The sequence below is a fragment of the Corvus moneduloides genome, chromosome 1 (genome assembly GCF_009650955.1).
Source record: "Corvus moneduloides isolate bCorMon1 chromosome 1, bCorMon1.pri, whole genome shotgun sequence".
NCBI classification, from domain to species: Eukaryota; Metazoa; Chordata; class Aves; order Passeriformes; family Corvidae; genus Corvus; species Corvus moneduloides.
This window is the reverse complement of record NC_045476.1, coordinates 123765255-123784829: the sequence shown is the minus strand read 5'-3', so window position 1 is coordinate 123784829 and position 19575 is coordinate 123765255. Positions and strand designations below refer to the sequence as shown.

The 19575-nt window shown below is 40.1% G+C and overlaps 1 protein-coding gene across 4 annotated transcripts in view; it reads right to left on the bottom strand.

Annotated features, from left to right (window-relative positions):
- Positions 1-19575, bottom strand: part of LYN (LYN proto-oncogene, Src family tyrosine kinase) — a 50505-nt gene that overhangs the window by 9103 nt on the left and 21827 nt on the right. For all 4 annotated transcript variants that reach the window (XM_032125776.1, XM_032125784.1, XM_032125804.1 and 1 more), the window contains exons 3-10: positions 18855-18906; positions 18657-18762; positions 18102-18200; positions 17893-17996; positions 16224-16373; positions 14800-14952; positions 8205-8387; positions 6647-6723 (exon numbers count right to left, since the gene is read on the bottom strand). In XM_032125776.1, coding sequence (XP_031981667.1) covers positions 6647-6723; positions 8205-8387; positions 14800-14952; positions 16224-16373; positions 17893-17996; positions 18102-18200; positions 18657-18762; positions 18855-18906 — 924 coding nt within the window. The remainder of the gene's footprint in view (positions 1-6646; positions 6724-8204; positions 8388-14799; positions 14953-16223; positions 16374-17892; positions 17997-18101; positions 18201-18656; positions 18763-18854; positions 18907-19575) is intronic.

The window sequence follows — 19575 nt, the reverse complement described above, 5'->3', positions numbered from 1 at the left end:
TCCTGAAGAAAAACATTTTCATTTTCAGGAAAAAAAAAAAAAATTGAAAGAGTAGTTTCTAAACTCATAGTAATAAAACTGAAGTGTAGACTGTACTCTGTCCAAAATTTAAGAGGAGCTAAGAAAAAAGAAAAAGAAACCCCATGCTTGGGAGCCATCAGTTTTTATCTTCCTTGCCAGCGTGTTGACGGCACATTCCCAGCCAAGGGCCATGGCTCCACCTGTGCCACAGGTACCTCTCTGGGATGTCTGCAGGTGGGTGACAGACCCCTCTTGGCCACATGATTTGGGGAACAGCCAAGCCCTCAGATTTGCCAATGGAGGAGCAGTAAAGCAGTGAGGGCGCTTCACCAGTGCCAGTCCCTGGCACCTTCATCACAGGCTCCTTCCTCTCCACCTCAGGAGCAACAAGTGCACAGATCCCTCCCCAGCACCAGAAGTGCTCCTTTCAGCTGTGCAGTAAAGCAGGCAGGAGCAGCTGGCCAAATTTGAAAAGAACATTAACATCACTTCTGCTTATTCGTTTTTTAAAAGTCCCCAAGGGGTACTGCCAGGGCACACACTGCCACCACTTACAACACAAAACTACACAGTCTTTGTTCCTCTTTTTCAGTTTAAGCAATGGAAAAATAGAGCCACTTGCCCTCCCACTTCCTTCCACTGCAAACTTCTTCTTACAGTCAGATATATTCTTTAGAGAAGTGTGATATTGCCCTTGTACAATGCAGGCGGGTTCTCACACTAAACCAGGAAGAAACCCTGATGAAGAGAATGAGCAACACCTGCATTTCACATTTTCTAGAAATAAATAAAGCATTTAATAATGAAAGAAGTAACTACTAGTGAATAATTGCCACAGAGAGTTTTTTAGGGACTTACTGACACAACAGAAGAGCAGTATTTAATTTAGAGTCTGCTCTGCCTCTCTCTCCTCCCCATGCCATTACTTGGGTTTGGGGAGGAAGCAGAGATGAAAGGGAAGGTTTTGCTGTAAGATTGATGCTGAGTTTGGACTGGTCAGCATGGCAGAGACACCCAAAATGCAGACAGGTCTGGTAATACCACCAGAAATACATCAAACAGCACAAGCACCTTCTTCCCTGCATAGATTTAACATTTGGGTAAACAGCTGGATAGGGAATGAAGAATCACTTCACAAAAGAAACATTTGTGATAGTAATATTTATTTTCCAAGTCCAACCAAGAAAAGCCATTGAAAGACCTTACTTTCTCTTATTTGTGCTAGATTCACTGAAAAACGCAGAAGATTCCAAAGTAGGAAAAAATTAACAGCAAGGAATTTTGAATGGGAGAAGGAGGGGAAACACAGTGACTAAACAACTGAATTCACACATCTGGTCACACTAAACCTTTGCTTATAGGAGAAGAAGAAAGAAAAAAATTGAGATTTTTTGATTGAGGGAATGGGTGCCAGAGCCCACGTGATAACTTCTAATGATTATTGTTGGGTTTTCATTGCCAAATGAAATGTTAATGCTAGAGAAATTCATATGAACAAAAGAAAATTAAAGCCTTTTTCCCCTCTCTTTTAATGATCATTGGTACCTGTCAAGACTGTTCAGCTACATGCAACTTCTATTCAGGAGCAGGATGGGAAAGCTAATTTGGGCTTCAGGAGCAGGTTTTGTGGCCTTTAAAAGAGAATTCTGCCTACACTGCACAAGCATTACTGCCAAGAAGGAGCAGTTCCCCATCACCTTTAATGAACCACTGACACACTTTCAGAAATACCCAAATTAAATCTTTTTAAAAACAACCCAAACAAATCTCTACATACTAGGAACTATGCACCCAGGGTAGGAATGAAAGGAAAGTGCTCCAGGAGAAATCCATCACTCCACAAGCCAACCTCTGTAAAGCTTCAGCTAAAAGTCACGGTGGGTGTGGGACAGTGGCCTCAGAGCTACTCCCAGCTGCCCATGTGGGCTGCTCGGGCCCACAGCTTGGTGGGATGCTCTTGCCAAACAGGTGAAGCAACCCAAAGATCAGACTGGAATGAGTGCAAAACACTTAGGGTAGACACAAGCATCCTGTTGGTGCATTTTAAGCAGAGGAAATAATGGAGCATATCCTGAGTTCTGCGCTGCCTTAAATCTGGTAATTCTCTCACTTCCTAGGGAGAAGCCTCACTACAAACCGTCTGCAGCTTTGAAAGGTTTGAAGTGGAGGTGCTATTGATCTGGACAGGGCTGTTTTGGTCTGGGATCAACCTTTCAATAACTGTACCTTTCAATAATGTCCAGATGCATAATAAAATAAAATTTACTTTTTGATCACAGAATTTTCAAAAAGACACTTCATCTTCACGTGACTCTATGAAGAGGGTGTAGACCCTTTGTATCTGGCCACTGGAAACTGTTGCAAAAGACACATATCTTCAAATGATACGTCAGTGTAATAACAATTTTCAGTTCGCAGCAGTGCTTATCCTAAAGGTGAAGTCAGGAAAGGTTGCAAAATCATATTCCTCTTGCCCCAGTCAAGCAGCTATGTAGTCAAAGCAGACTCACAGGGAAAAAAATTATTATAAAAGTAATGTATATAATTATGCACTGGAACGTTAGAGTGTATCATTAAAAATCAAAGAAGCCTGAAAAGGAATATGCAGTGGAAATGTCACAATGCCAAATGAGATTTTAAATTAATTGTAATCTAGGTATGACTTTCTACTATGACTTTAAAAAAGAGGGTAGAGAGGGATTAAAATACTGCATCAAAAATTTCTATTAATTTTATTCTAAGTTTACTATTATTTCAATGGCACTGTAGCCTTAGAAGTCAGAAGTTTCCAGTCAAGCTGTAGATCACAGAAGAATTAATGAAAGTACCAGCACTGCATGGGGAAGAAGAAAGACTGTTTTTAGGACAAAGCTTTGACCCTTTCGAAAGTTATGAGTTTGTTTAGTAAAAACAGGTATCATTTTCCTAACCACAGCCACTACGCATGTGTGTCCTACATGGAAGAGAACGGATTTGCATAAGAAGCAGGAAGAGTTTGCACACACAAAAGGTTCATTGAATTCGTGTCACGCACTTCCAGCAGATCTCATCAAACAGGAACAATTATGAATTCAAGAAATGTGAAGCAAAGAAATGGAGGCTCTTCTGGTAAATTGTCTCTGGGGCACAACAGAAACCAACTCGAAAAAACCTGAGTTTTCCAGTTGCTTTAGTGCTGAAGGAGGCAGGCTGGTGCTGACTTCTACAGGAGGTGCCACAGCTCTGCTCTGTACTAAAGCAGATAGTATGTGCTTGAAGATATGTTTGCAAAACTCAGTTTCCCTTAAATCATTCTCATTTCAGAGACTTCTAGCATTCATCTCTAAGGGATAAAACTGTCTTTGCCAGGGCATATCTAACACTAGGATTCCCCCAGCTCCTACTCACATGCACTGGTTGAAACACAAGAGATTCTTCAGCTCTGTCAGAGGGCAGGTTGCTTTCGAAACTGAGCTGGACCACCTTCCTAGCACTACCTTCTTGCCACCTTCTCCACAAACTTAATTTTATAAATCATGACCATTACTACAGAAAGAGACCCATCAAAACCCAGAATTCACAGCTCTAAGTTAAAGTAGGCACCAGATGTAAGCCTAACCCAGTAACAGCTATCTCTGCCAAAAATGGCCATCAGCAGGTGTGTTCACCTAACTAGACAGCAAAGTCAGTATAGCAGAGCAGGAATGTATTTGATCACTTGCTTGAAAAACCCTTACTTTTTAAAAGTTGTTTATTTCACCTAGAGGAGCAGTCCTCATTTTGCAAAGTCAGAATGTTTCACCTCTAGCAAACACATATTTTTTGCAAGACTCTTCAAGGCAAAGGCATAATGAGCTCAGTGAGTGGGGCACTAACCAAGAGCCTGGCAATGCAAACAACAACCCGCAGTGCTCTTCACTTGGAAAATCAGCTTCACCTGGGGGTTTCCTATACAAGTACCTGAACCATATTCTTTAGCCAGCTAATAGTCACAGAGACCACATCCTCCTCTCCCTTTCTCCCATTCCCAGTCCCTCCTGTGTCATGTAACATCACAGACGTGTGAAGGCAAAAATAGGTGAATGCTCAGCTACCATTTCTTGGATTTTCAGTACTCCTGAGAAGCTGGGATAGCCTGGCAAACTGCCCTGCCAGAATGGTGTAATCAGAGGGTAATGAAGAGCTCAAGCATGTGTCCACCAGAAAAAAAAAAAAAAAAGCCTGATCTTTTTTAAGAACTTCACCACAAGCTTCCCTCCATGTTATTTTTAACCTCTTCTGAAACATCTCTCCAAATTTCTTTTGCCTTAGCTCTGCAAAGAGGTTAACATCACTTCTGTAAGAATAAATTAGTGTTCCATTTATACAAACCAGAGTCACACCAAAAATACTACACACATTTTGTGTTCTCCTTTATACACAGCCTACATTCTGGAAAAGTGTGATCCACAGGTTACCTCAGCAAAGATCTGAAAAGATTTTTGTCCATCTTTTGTCCTGAAGACCCATCAATTAACATTCAGACTGTCAGAGAAGACTGGTGGAACATCTGTTTTGGTTAGAGGAAAATCTCTGGTCTGGAACCACACACATGCAGCCTGCAAGTCTATTCCACACAGCCCTGTTATCACACAGTGGCATTAAGGGCTCTTTACAAATGTGCTTAAAAACCCTACAAATTCTTTCCGTAAGAAAAATCCTGGTATCCCTGTTCCAAAGTTTTGTTTGGGTCTCAGCCAGAAATCCTCAGAGAGGCATTCCTGAACATCCCTTTTGCAAGCCAGACTCAGGAATTTCTGTCGATGGTCTACATCTTATGACAAGAGGTACTTCTCCTATCACCTGTGAAGCACAAGGTCCTGTCCTCTGGGGCCAAGTGCAGGAACTGGCTCTGAGAGGTTGCTGTCAGATCAGGGTGACAAATGATGTCCCTTTGAAGTGACCTGACCTTCAAAGCTTTGTGAATGACAATCTCTGGCCCCTGTTATCTTGAAGTGATTTACCCAAGTTGTACACAGAGTTGCTCTCTAGTTCATTAACCTTCTTAAGCCTTAAATTTCTAAAAACACAGTATTAATTTAAAATGAACACAACATCCTTAACTCCAATAACAAGGTCTTCTGTGAAACCACGTGTGCTTTTCTCTCCACATCTCAGGTCTCCTTTCATATCACTGCTCACAGATATTCTTTTCTCTCTTGAATTTTACACACCATTTTCAAAGCTACCTTTTATTTTCTTTTCTGTCCACTATTACTCATCTCTTCAGACCGTGACCTGAGATCCAGCAGGTTTTCCACATCTACAAAGCTTTTATTCCACTAAAAATAAATTCTCAAGGACAAATTACCCAAAGAGTCTGGAAAATTTAGAGAGCCTATAGCCACACTAAACCAACAATTACAGCAAAAATAGCTCTTTCATGGAGTCTACATGAAATAAAAATCTATATTTGATACACTGAACATCTGTATAAGGATATGTGATATATAATATACTATAGAATAGAATAGTTCCAGTTGGAAAGGACCTCCAGTGATCATCTAGTCATCTGCTTGACCACTTCAGGCCACTTTAACCAAAAGGTACAGCATGTATTAAGGGCATTGACCAAATGACTCTTAAAATATGATAGGTTTGGGGCATTGATCCCCCCTCTAGGAAGGCTGTTCCACTGTTTGACAATTCTCTTGCTAAAGAAGTACTCCTAACATCTAATCTTATAATTATTTGTATAGCAATAATTACATAAAACATTTACATAATACTGTGAATTTTTGGTATAAATCTCTAATGCTTTATTATATCTTTTACTATTTTCCCATCTTTCCTCATGAGTTATAACAAGTCAACATAATAGGGTACAAGAATCTGCAAACTCTTGTGCATAAAAAACCTACCTCAAAAGGTTGGTTTGAAATAACCTACCAGAAATGCCATAATTACCTACTACTAACATGAAATACAACCTGCAAAAGCAGAATTATTACTCTACTTTTGTTACATGCCTCCCTGGACACCTAATTCTGATAACTGCCCAAGACAGAACACCGGGCTCTGTGACCTTTGATTCAGGCTTTGACACACAAATTGCTCTGGAGTCTCTCTCTTCAGGTTTCATTTAAGACAGAGATAACTTGTATAGTTTGAAACAAACATCCTGGTTCATAAATCATGTACTAGTACCTGAAACACCATTTCATAACAGTTTACCAAAGAACTTGAAATCAAGAAGAGTACACTGAAGCTAAGAGGAGTTTGACCAGTTAACCTAAGAAGTAAAAAATATGACACATTTATTAACACTGAGGGAATCTGCCAAGTGAAAACTCACAAACTTGTCCTTACACTTTCAACTTGTAGCTGCTTAAATTGAAAGCAGCCTTTTCACAAAAGAAGGCAGCTGGGTGCTGCTGCCATCTAAGCAGGTCACCAGCAGTATCTACGAGTTAAGCCTAACCACATATTCCCTTTGAAACCTCTTTTATCCATTTCCTCCTTTCAAATAACCATATTTAATAAAAATTGATTTGTAAATTACATTTTTTTAATGCAAAAATTCCTTAGGGTAAAATGGTCCAGTACAAGTTTCAGACTCTGAGAGGAATAACCCCCATTAATTCTGAGCATATTTCTTAAACTTTACCTGAGCAGAGAAGTCGATTAGCTTTGGAAGCAACAATTTACTTCCTTCCTCACTCTTCAGAAAATCCAGCAAACTTCCTGTTAAGATAGAGGAAGATTAAGCCAGTGCAGCTTATTACAAAAATAAAGGTCACATTATTTCCCCAGTTTTCTGGATCACAAAACTGATGCAGTGAAGTGTTTTGATGTATTTTCAAGTTGACTACAGTAAGACAGTCTCTTTGCATGATTTAACAACAGGAACACCCAAATCAGAATGTCAGACATTCAAGTTTTGCCATTTTCCAGGCTGTAGAAAACTCCCATCAGACCATCCCTCAGTTCAATGGTGTTGAGTTTGATAAGTAACCTACTCTATGGACCATCAGGAAAGCTGTCAGGAGAATCACCTACATCAATCCTTTCCAAGTGCCTCAACTTTTGTTCATGAAGTTACCAGCAAAATTGCTTGAAAACAGAACAAAACAAGAAAAACTACCACCCAAGATAATCTGAGAAGGAAACCTTGCAGATTTTGTGTAGTAATGCTCTATAAAGTCCTTTTCTAGTAGTGCAGCCATCCTTGCAGGACCGTTCCTCATTCATTTTATTACACACACCTTTATCAATTCAAGGACCGCAATAAGGCAATTCCTGAGGTTTGTTTAAATTGCCTTGCTATGATACCACAAACACAAGTTAGGTAGGGAGTCCAAAGGAACCAGAGTTATTCTGGGGGTTATCCTCTAATTCAGAAACAATTGAAAATGCTGCATTTAAGAAAATGTAAAAATGGTTTATCTCACAAATGCAGCAATGGATCATAAAATTAAAGCCTCAGCCCATCTTAAGGATAAGTGCTCCTTCCCTTAATATCTGAATATTCAAAAATAACTCTATCATTCCTTTCTTTAAAAAGAAAGGGAACTAGTTTAGGAGAACCAGAAGAGTTCACTAAAATACTGCTTGCAGATTGTTGTGGTTTAACCCCAGCCATCAACCAGGCCCCACGCAGCTGCACACCCACTCCCCACCAGTGGGATCAGGGAGGGAATAGGAACGGTAAGAGGCAGAAAACTCATGGGCTGAGATAAAGACAGATTACTAGGAGAAGGAAAAGCAAAAGCTGTGCACACCAGCAAAGCAAAACAAGGAATTAATTCACTGCTTCCCATGGGCAGGCAGGTGTTCAGCCATACCCAGGAGAGCAGGGCCCCATCATGTGTGATGGTTATTTGGGAAAACAAACACTGTCACTCCAAATGTGCCTCCTTCCTCCTTCTTCCCTCCACTTTACATACTGAACATGATGCCATCTGGTCTGGAATATCCCTTTGGTCAGCTGGGGTCACCTGTCCTGGCTCTGTCTCCTCCCACCCTCCCATGCACCCCCAGCCTCCTCACCAGCGTGGCAGCACGAAAAGCAGAGAAGGCCTTGGCTGCGTGTGAGCCCTGCTCAGCAACAACAAAAACATCTCTGTATTATCATCACTGTGTTCAGCACAAACCCAAAACACACTGGGAAGAAAATTAACTCTACCTCAGCCCAAATCAGCACGCAGATCCAATGTTTTTCTCACCTTTTGCCATGAATTCTGTTATAATATAAATAGGCTCTTCTTTGGTCACTACAGCATAAAGCCTAACAAGCTTATCATGCTGAAGTGTTTTCATGAGGTTGGCTTCCTCCAGGAAGGCTTGCACAGACATTGTTCCAGGCTTCAGAGTCTTCACAGCCACTTTTGTACTGTTATGATAGTAACCTACAAGGAGGGAACATGGTCAGTGCACTTGAAATCACTCTGCACCCCACAGTGTCCCGACTAGCAGGAATTTGTAAAGCAGGTGAGGTTGGATTCCAGGAATAGCTAAGAGCCTGAAAGCAAGTGCCAGATGTAGCACAAATATTTATGCTAGAATTCCATTTTATTTTGCAACTTATACAGCACTGCAGAGAAAAATGATCCATTCCCTATTTTTAGAAATCAGTTATCTAAAAAAAAAAATAAAGCAAGCAAATGATCTTACTTCATACCAAGTTTCCTTTCACAAGTAGCCCATAAAATACTTGGTCATGTTTCAATGAATGTCCACTCAAACTGCCTCAAAACAATAGAGCCCAAGGACCGACTGCGAGATTCTGAAGTATCTTAAATCCCATGATTACACTTATTTTATGCATGCCAGTCTCATGCTTATAATCCTTCCTGTAACCCTTAGTGCTGAAATGGAGCATTACGGGAAGGTGCAGACAAATGGTTCTCGTGACCAACAGGGACACGCTGCCAGGACTGCAATCCTGCAGTCTTCAGCACAAGATTTAAAATGTGATAACTTCTTATCACACAGCCCATGCCAAGACTAGAGGAGACTGTGGCTGTTGTTCATTTCTCTGTTTATCAAACCTTCTAATGCAACATTCTAACTATATAAAGAGAAACTATCAGTAAAGAGAAAAGCAGTGAATGATTTTCAGATTTAATGTTTCCCAAACATTAAATAAATGTTAAAATAGCATTTAAAAATAGAGTAGCAAGCACTGATCCTGAAGTTTATTTTGTGAAGTCATTTAATTTGAAAAATAAAGAAATTAAAGAGAGAGAAAGAGGGATATAAATGCAACTTTTATCCCCCACCATACCCATTGCAACACTGTAGAAATATTTCTCAGAAGAGGTAAAACTTTCATGACTCAATGAAATAGCCTCATTTCCTTATTCCGCAACAATCAGAATCATCACCATGATGGACACACCTCTAAACTGGAATACACCATTTCCTTATGCTATTTATCATCCAGCAAAAGAAATCAGTGGCAAAGCAAGGACCTAGTTTCCATATCTTAAGTGATCGCTCTAACCACTGCATCTTTTTTGAGAAAAGCCACTATGCCAATCACAAAATATTCACCTGCATGATTATTAAATCTATTTTTCCAAACATGGACAGATCAAAACATAACAAATAAATTTCTTTAAATTACCTAATAGTAAGAAATTACAGCTACAGGTCAAATTTTCTGTTAAAGCTCACGTATACAATTTATATCTGTCAGAACAACAGATATTAAACATACTTCTCTCTGTTTAAGAAGTAGAAAGATTATTTGTATAATTTCTAATATTCTATCCATACCCTAAAACAGAGCATGAGCTTCAGTCTCAATTTGTTGAATTCTCTAGTGAACGTACTAATTAATACAACATTTCTGTGAAGCACTTATGACCAAAACACTTAACATTAACTATGTAACAGTATTTTACATTCCCTAAAGATATCCATCCAACTCGGCACTTTCTTACAGAAAGTTTGCTTTACTACAACACCTCTGTGACACTGAGGTTTTCTGCTGTAAAAAAAGTCTACCCTGACCCTCTGGTGGTAACACACAAAACAAATAGCTGGTGAGAGCAGTAGAGGTAACTGATCTTGATTTCTCTCCGGTTCATTTATTTCATCAGGTATTGGGAGAGATGGGACAGCAAAACAAGGTGGCCAGTAACTCTATGAGCATGCTCTATTTCTAACAGCTCCAGAAGAAAATACACTTCCAAAGCACATATTACTTACATTCTAATTCAGAGATTATTGAATAAGAGAATCCTTTACACCTGAGATGCAAGCAAGATGTGACTCATTAATAAAATACACCATAATGGCTGCATTTGCCTTGTTAACTTTCCTCTTAGCCCTGCTTGAGAATTCTCTTTATGGATTATTAATACCACAGAGCATCATGATTCACATCATATCAGTTCACACCAGGAATAAAAATGCATAAAACATAGACCCTGCTCTTGCAGTGCTGCTCTGGTTCATCACATCACTAAAGTAGCTGCCCAGATGCACTGAACTCCATGGTCTAAAAACCTTTCATACCATGGCAGGAAGTGAGTCTCTTTGCAGTTTTAGCTACTGTTACAAATCAAATGTGAAGCAAGCAATAGTATGAAAGTCTGAGGAGTGTGTGATGATGTCTCACACAATGAGATATGTTCTTCTCTACGTGTTAGAATGGAATTCTCAAAAAAATTTAGTGTTTCAGGTATTTATTTTGGAGTTGATTACTATTATTTTGACAGAGCAGTATCTTGCACAGCAAGGTTGTCCCCAGATACTTTCATGGGCTTAAACAGGCCAAGATGTGATACAAACTTATAATAGAAAATTGAGGTTGAGCCTACTATTTCTGAACAGGACTGAAGAGGGACAACTTTGTGAACAAGCCTGTAGTATGCAGCTTTCTCCTTCCTCTACTTTTGCAGTAGTTCCCTGCAGGGTACACTGGGAACAACTTGTTTGAGCTGTGGAGGTATGACACTTCTAGAAGACAGATAATGGCTGGAGCAGTTACTATTGGAAGAGGTAGTGGGGAAGAGACTGAGGAACAGCAGCTTCTCTGCATCCATTTGCATGTCAGCACTTCACTCCTTCACCTGATGCCATGAAGATTTTTTGCCTGTTCTTTTATACCCCTGTTATACCTTTTTTATAACTTTTGTATTTCTAGTGCTTTTTCTTTACATATTTGGACTTGTTTGTCAAGCTAAGAGACTAAACATTTTAGAAGCTTTGTATCTAGGGATCAGTGTGCCTCAGACCTCAAGGTCCTCTCCAGAACACATTCTATAAATTAAGACAGAACTATCCAGGGGAAGGCTCCTTGGGGAGGGGACTCATTTGAGACTCTCATTGGGGAATCTTGGATAGATATGCTAATTAGTAAAACCTATAATGTTATACCAGATCTTTTAGGGGAGGCATTCATTTGATGCATATGACCTGGACGTGTGCAGCTAAAGATCCTTAAAATAAATACCAAGATAAAATCCCTTTCCCCCTTCTAACTGTGTATGACTCTTGATTTTAAGACCAGGAAAAGGCATCACACCGACTGCAGCCATCCCTCAGCTGCAGAACAGAATAATGCAGCAGCGGCTCCGTTTCTCACTCATCTCCACACAGCCCATTAAATGTGAAGGCAGAAAGCCCAGGCTGCAGCATTCTAACCACTTCCATGGTGCAGTGCATGAAGTGTGAACACAACTCTACCATGCTGTTTCTGTCCATCAGGTCAGCACAACTGATGACCAAATTCACACGTAAACATTAACTCAGTAGCCTCAACCCAGAAAATCTCTATAAAATGTGTAAAATGGCACTTGTATTGATAGACAAAACTGGAAAACCGATACCAACTTTTCCCTGTGTAATAGCAATGCTTCAGAGATGGAGGAGTTTCACTTGACCATTCCATAATACAGATTCTCTGCACAGGTCATCCAGGAACACAGCCAAGTGCTTGGGGCACATGGAGGCCTGCTTTTTGTTCCTAGGTTTTTCTTAATCCTTCCATAATATAAGTTAATTTCCTCCAAAATGTTCAAGAGGAAGATGTCCACATGGAAGCCCAGAAAGTAGTTCTGGAAATACTAAAAAGAAAATACTATAAAAGACATACTTGCATATCTTCACGTTGCAGTATCAGCATTACCTCTATATTCCCGTATCTCTCAAAATCGCAGAAGGGACCTGTGGAAGGCGTCTGTGTCCATCACCCCCAGAGGCACCAAGAGCTGGTTGTCCAGGATTGTGTCCAGTTGGCTTTGGGTTCTCTCCAAGAATGGAGACACCACAACATCTCTGGGCTTGGGCACTCACATAGTGAGTGTTCGGAAGGAACCTCCTGTGCTTCAGTTTGTGCCTGCTGCCCCTGGCCCTGCTACTGGGCACCACTGAGAAGAGGCTGGCTCCATCCACTTTGCATACCTCCTTCAGCTATTTACATACACTCATAAGATCCCCCTGGGCCTTTTCCAGGCTGAACAGTCCCAGTTCTCGCAGCCTTCCCTCAAAAGAGAGGTGCTTCAGTCCCCTCATCATCTTTGTGACTCTTTGCTGGACTTTGTCCAGTAGCTGTACATCCTTCTTTACTCAAAAGCACAATTCCTCTGAGTGGGACACTATTTTCCCTCTGAAATTCTGAGTATCCTTTATCAAGAAGAAATTTATTTAGTAATTAAACACTGGACCAATATTTCTCTCTAATTCACACTGTGCCTGAAAAATAATTTTGTTCTCTGTGACGAGGCAGTGTAACAACCAGCTCTTGAATTAGGAGAGCATAGCAACCAGGTTATTTCTCAGTACCTCTACATAACTCCCCAAGTCCCTGGGTGATCATTACAATACACAGTGTTTGCTGACACCCTGCACCACACAGCTGACCTAATATGCTTTTCCAGCTTGAACTTCCCTGGTTTTAAGATTAACCATGCTCCTGATTTGAGAGGATCTGTGCCATGCAAATCATCTTCTTTCACTTCAGAAAGAAAGCAAAGAAGAGGAAATGCAGCGATCGCTTTCACAGTACATTAGTTTTTCTCACAGTGCAGCAATTCAGACATAGGGTTCAGGCCCAATTTAGATGTTAAAATAATGACACGAACAAGAGGAAGCATCTTGAAGCAGAACACCTTTTTGAAGTTTTATTCTTTTCTGTGTGTATGTGCTGAAGCATTCACTTCTCAAAATTATCTGCATTTTCAAGCAGGTGATTATCTCCTACCACAAAGTCTTCCACCGTGTTTCAGTGTAAGTTAAACATTTGTTGCCCTGCTTCATTAGACAGAAATAACTGCACAATGGTTGACAATTGTCCTGACTAGTATCTAATTGTCATTCATGTATATCATAGCTAGAGGGTTTTCTTAAGCCTTTTCTCGTGAAGGCAGATAAAAGGACTGAACTGGCTATATTATATTATTATTAAAGAGATGTGTTGCTTGCACTTTTTATGTGATTTATTTTTATGTGAAGATGCACCTATGACTGAATTACAGCTTTCTGATTGACACTGTAGTTGTGGTGTGTAATTTGCCAGTCAACAGCACCAGTCTGTTCTTTGCTTTTCTAAATGAGAGCATTCTTCAAAGCAATGACTTTCCTGTCAGACTGACACATCCCATGGATTATCAGAGACCCTTTCATAGCTTTAGTGTCTTCTAGCAACCCTTGGGATACACTTTTCAAGATGCTCAGAAATGCTCTGCTTATAGAATTTTAGGCCTTAAAATGATAATAATCATCATCACCATAATCTGATCATTTATTATAACTGTAACAAATTTATTTTCTATTTAAACATAGAGTCCCCAAAAAGGGATTCAGGGAAAGGTTTACAGAGAATGATTTGGCCCGAAGGAAAAACATTCTTAATGAAGATTTTGGGGGGAAGATATAGCTTACCTCAAACTAAGATGGTAACTGCCAAAAGCGTTGTAAGCAATGAATAGTGCACAGACCATGCAATAAGGAAGCCAAAAGAATACTCTGATGTCAGAACAGACAGCATTTCACAAGCAAGATGATGAAATCATTTTTCACAGAATGTGACACTGGGCATAGCCCCTTGCCAATAGGAAGCACTAAGGCTGAGGAAATATGCTTGTAAGCCAACAAAGCAGGTTATTCAGGTTAAATAATTAATGCTATCATTTTTCTGCTGGGTTATATATTAATGTTTACAACTTGTAAGTCTCTATGACAGTTTTATTATTCGGGTCTTGCCTGATGATTCAAGGTATGGGCTGTTCAATCTCTAGTCTTCTACTACATAAATCACCTACTCTCCTGAGCAGCACATGGCAGACAATACTCTGGGTTAAGTCTGTTCCCTTTGTTCACCCAGTATGGCAGTACCATGCACTGCATCGCAGGCGGCATCTTCTCCATCCAAATGGACAATGAAATCTCTATGTACAATTCACTAAAAGACATTTGTTTCTTTTTTATTTCATGTTCTTTAACACTTTGCTGATTTGAAACAAAGTTCTGAGAGGCTCATCCATTTTGAGATTCAGGAGCAACATCTTACTATAACCTTCTATTTCCACCTCAAAACATACACAAAAACTCTATTGTCTTGGACCTTCTAAATTACAGGCTTACTCACAATTTTTTCCTTTAAAGGACACCAAGAGGATTTGTCCACTTCCTTGTCAGGTATCTACCTCCTTTTTACAAGCGCCCCTCTCCTCACAAGAAGGTGTATCTCTGGGCCTGATTTTGCTTTCTTACAACTATATAGGACCAGGGTTCATGTCCACTACTTTTTTTGAATGACTCTGAAACTTCCTTCAGAGTTAAATGCTCATTTCAAAAGAATAAACTCACCCATCCAGACTTCTCCAAACTGACCAGCTCCAAGTTTCTTCACTAATTTAATTGATTCCCGTGGAATTTCCCATGCATCTTTATCCCATGGTTTTTGAGGTTTGGGACTAATACAAGCTTTTTCCAACTTTCTGCATAAGCCATCTGATTGCCCTGGTGTTCAAAGAAAAAAAAAATACAAAATACATTACACTTCTGTGCCTCGCAACTCGAGATAAACATGGCTTAATTGCAGGTGTGCACTAACCAGCCCACAATAATGTTCAAAATAATGAGATGCTATGATGAAAATGTAGCCCTTTTGGTGCTTTCACAAAACTTTAAGTGCCTCTGATCTGAAATTTGGCACACAGAGACAAATTTAATAAAGAACTACCACACACATCTGGTTACTGTCAGATTATTAAGGGGTTTTAGTACAATTTGCACCAAATAAGTACAATATCAGATCTTATTACTGACACTATGTTGATTAAGATGCACATTGGAGTCAGGTTTGGGACCTGTGCTCAGAATTTGCCATTAAATTTTCTTGCAACATGATTTCAGACAGATGTGCATGCAAGCATAAGTAGGTCAACATTATTTTTTCTCCATACACTGACCAGCTATAGCTTTTATATAAATGTTGAATAATTCTCAGGTTTTCCAGCTGTGCTGAGCACCTAGCACACACAGCTAACTATTCAGAAAAATTTCATGGCCACGTCCTCAGAATGGCTTTGAAAAATCACTATGTGATTTTATGTCCTACCTTTTTTTGTCTTGTCTTTCTTCCCAGTTACAAGATAAAAAACCTGTATTTTGGAGCTATCCAGCAGGAGGTTATGCAGAATGAGAAGTCAGTTTTGCAGCTAAAACACAGGTAGGCTTGCCCCTTCCTCTTCCCCCCATTTGTTTTTTTAAATAAATATGTGCATTCTATGTGGGTGCAATTTTATTTCTTTGAAGTATATGGAATATTTCTTCCTTTAAAAATAAATAATTAAACCAATACATATTCAGGAAAAATAAAACCAGTTTCGCACTCAATACCAGGTACAAGATGACATTCAGAAGTCTATATGTATTTCTGCTAATTATGAATAAAAAATTACTCTTAAATAAAATATTATTTACAAGGCAGGCAATTCGTATTATAGCTTCACATCACCCTAAGTTTGATGAATTGTTTTATAAAGCCAGTCTTCATTTCACAATGGTATGCCACAGAGCAACCATCATTAGGTCTGGTTGTGATAACAACAATACTTGGGTTCCAATCAGTTTTACTTTATATTTGATAACATGCATGTCCAAGTTATTTAGGAAAAAAAAAAAAGAAAGAAGAAAAACTTTGAAAGAAAAGAAGAAAGCATTTATTTTCCTTCACAGGAAATAATGACTGCATTCTATTAAGTAATTCACTAACTGATCTAACTTACTTTGATAATGTTTGATCATATCATTGATGTTAGGAAAAGTTATTCTTGGAGAGATGTAAAATCCTCCATTGTCTAGACTCCTGATTTTGTAGTGCTTAATAACATCGCCATGGTCCGGATCATAGTCTCGTATGGAGAGAGAATAGCTGCCTGTGGATAAAGAAGGAATGATCATTAACACATAGCAAAAATCTACATTGTCCACACATGCCACAGTTGAGCCTAAGAAAATTGTCCATGCTGTCTGCTTTTCTCTTTTACTCCATTATTCCTCAAAAAGCATTTTGCAATGAAACAGGAAGGAAGTTAGCCAATAGCCAGCCCCGAACCAGTTCACCAAAATGCTTACAGTCCACACTTTTCTTTTTCAATCTTTACTTCAACAAATTCACACGTTTTCATATTCCAGGCAGCTCCATATCTCAGTGCCCAGTGAGTTTGCGACGGAAAGTCCCCCAGCTTGAGTAGAAGTGGCTTGGGAGAGCAAGTCCAAGGCTGTGACCTTACTCCAACAGAAAGCTGAAATTTGGAGATCCAGCATTTTGAAAAGGAACATGCTGGTTGTCATTGGGCCAGCTAGCAAACGGAGAGTTTGGAGATGGCTTGAGGCATGCAGGAGGGACAGCAGACCTTGTGAATCTGCCTAGATCTGTTGGTCCCCTAGGGCAGTCCTACGGAGCCTAACATCATCTGGGATTTCAATTGGGGCAGGAGAGCATCTACCCTTAGCTACAGCACTCTTTGTTTCTTCTACTTGTGCAATTCTTGTCCATTTTCAAAGGACAAGAAACCATCTTACCCCCTTATCTCTCCTCACACACATAGCCAGTGATACTGGGGGGCTCTTTGCCTTGCTCTCAGGACACCATGTAGAATTTAGGAGTTTTCCTTTGAGAACTTCATTTAGGAGTCTTCAGCTGAGAGCACAATGATATTGGGCCCATTACAGAGTGATACCTAGTCAAGCACTAGGGCCAAAAGCTACCCTGTGGAGTGGAGAGACATGATCTGCTGAAAGGCTTCACGTGTCTTCCCCTGGAAGATGCAGTGTTACAGCATCCAGCTGGAATATCCATCCAGACTACCGTCAGAGTCCAGAGGCTGGGGCAGGACTTCCCATGCTCTCCTGAAAGTCCCAGCTAAAGAGCCTGGAGACTCCACTAAACTTTTCAGCCCAAAGTGCTCTGTTTAGAGCACAAAATTTTACTAAAAAGCTTTCTGAAAAGACTCCCACTACACTGTAGAAATGAAAACCCTCATTATGCACTAACTACAATTTTAAACTTGTAGCAATGGATACAGACCCAATAATGGAAGACTATAGAATGCAGCAGCTACTATTACAGTAACATGTCTTTCAGTAAAGGAGTCACAAACATTAAGAAGAGAAAAGATGCCACTTCATCCATCGCTGTTGTCAGTGTAATCACACACATACACTTTTTTTTCCACCCTTATTGCAACTTTGGGTGTTAGCCTGCAACTCTCTTCTCTCTTTTTCTGATAATTTTCTCATTCTTCTCACTCCTACAGAAGTGCAGAAAATTCACACAATAGGATGCACTGCGACTACTCCACACCCAGTGCCACCTGATGCCAATTTTTGTGTACATTGACTGCACCGTTTTATCTCTATATCAAACCCAAAGTAACCCACCCCAAACCCTACCTTTTAATGTTTCACTTTCTCTGATAAGGAAAGCTCCAGGACCATTTCCAGGAGCCAGGAGTTGTCTTTCAGCATCTTTTCGGGTTATGTCTTTGAAGAACCATCTGAAAAGTATTTCAAAGAGTTAGAACCACCTCTTTCCCCACCCACAAAGGATACACCACCGGGGTGAAGAAGCTTGCCAGTATTTGGGGACTAGGAGAACTTACTCTTCTGTTTCCAGGGTGTTTACTTTTGCTACATAGTTGCTGGGAATGAAACCTTCTTTTCTTGTTGTGAGAGATTTTGCTCTCCACCATTCTCCGGATCTGAAAAACAGAAACAGTAGTATCCACAGGAAAGAAAAATTATAAATCATTATTTAGGTTCTAGTCTGCTGAGAGATTTGCCCAGGCTGGAGAGAGATGCACAACCTTTCCTCTGAAGTCAAGCCCCTGAGAAGCCATTGTGTCCACTGGATCAATGTTTGGTCACTGTTACTGAGGGCAGCTGCCAACCCAGAATCATAGACTCAAGAACCAGCTTTGGGTTAGAAGGGACCTTAAAGATCATTTCTGTCATGGGCAGGGAGCCTTCCACTGCAGCAGGTTGCTCAAAGTCCCATCCAACCTGGAACAACTCCATAAAGACTTTGTATTATCACATGTAAGGGAGCTCACTTATCATTCATACACCCATGATATGAGTAGGAGATCAAAGCTCTGTAGAGGGAATCAGATGAGGCCAAAGAAAATCTGCAATACAACCAACATTGTCATACTTACTCCTCAATAACTTTCAGTTTTTCTCCTTTTTTGAAGGACAAGTCCTCTTCATGAATGCCTTCATAGGGATACAAAGCTACAACAATGACTCCATACTCCTCTGCGTCTACAAAAGTAGAAAGACAAAGGCAAGTTCACATCACTTTGCAGGCTGACATGGGCACTGCATGCAGTGCGAAGATTTCTACAGAAACATACCTTGACTGACAAACCCTCTGTCCTGGTAAGAGCTGTGTGCTTCTGCATTTGCATACAATAAGAATATGCTCTTTAGTTAAGCAGTTTTAGATCTTTGTGATGATCTTAAATTACAATTACATACTATACAGCTGCCTTGGTATCATCCCATATGTCTTAAATTAAAAGGAAATGCTTGGATTTTTCCCCACCATTCTTCAAAATATATATTATATATATATACATATATTATTTATAAGACAATATAAAAATAAAGTAAGTCCCCTCTAGATTTTAAATTGCGTAGCTCAGACCTTGTGAAGGTACGGCACAAGCTGTGGGGAGGAAATTCACAGCTTTGAGACTTCTGCTGAAGAGGCTTTAGGTAAGGCACTTAAGCAGGAGACTTATTATCATGTAGCTGTCATGCTAAAGAACTACAAGCATGGTTATTCCACTAAGACTGTGCAAGAAAAATAAAAGAGTAATTAAAAAAAAGGTAGTTTGTGATGTGTGTTCATTGGCTGAGAGCACACTGAGTTCACTGTGTCAGCTGGTGAGAGAGGAGAGAAGGGAGCCATTCACACCCGCAGAGAGCAGGTCCCTGAACAAGGGCAGTCAGGAGACATGGTTTCCTCAGCACAGCAGAGAAGATGGGGGAAAAAAAAAGGTACCAGTCACGCTGCAAATTAGCAAACCCTCTTGGTACCCAGCAGGACTCCCAGTCCCAGCACCCTCCCTT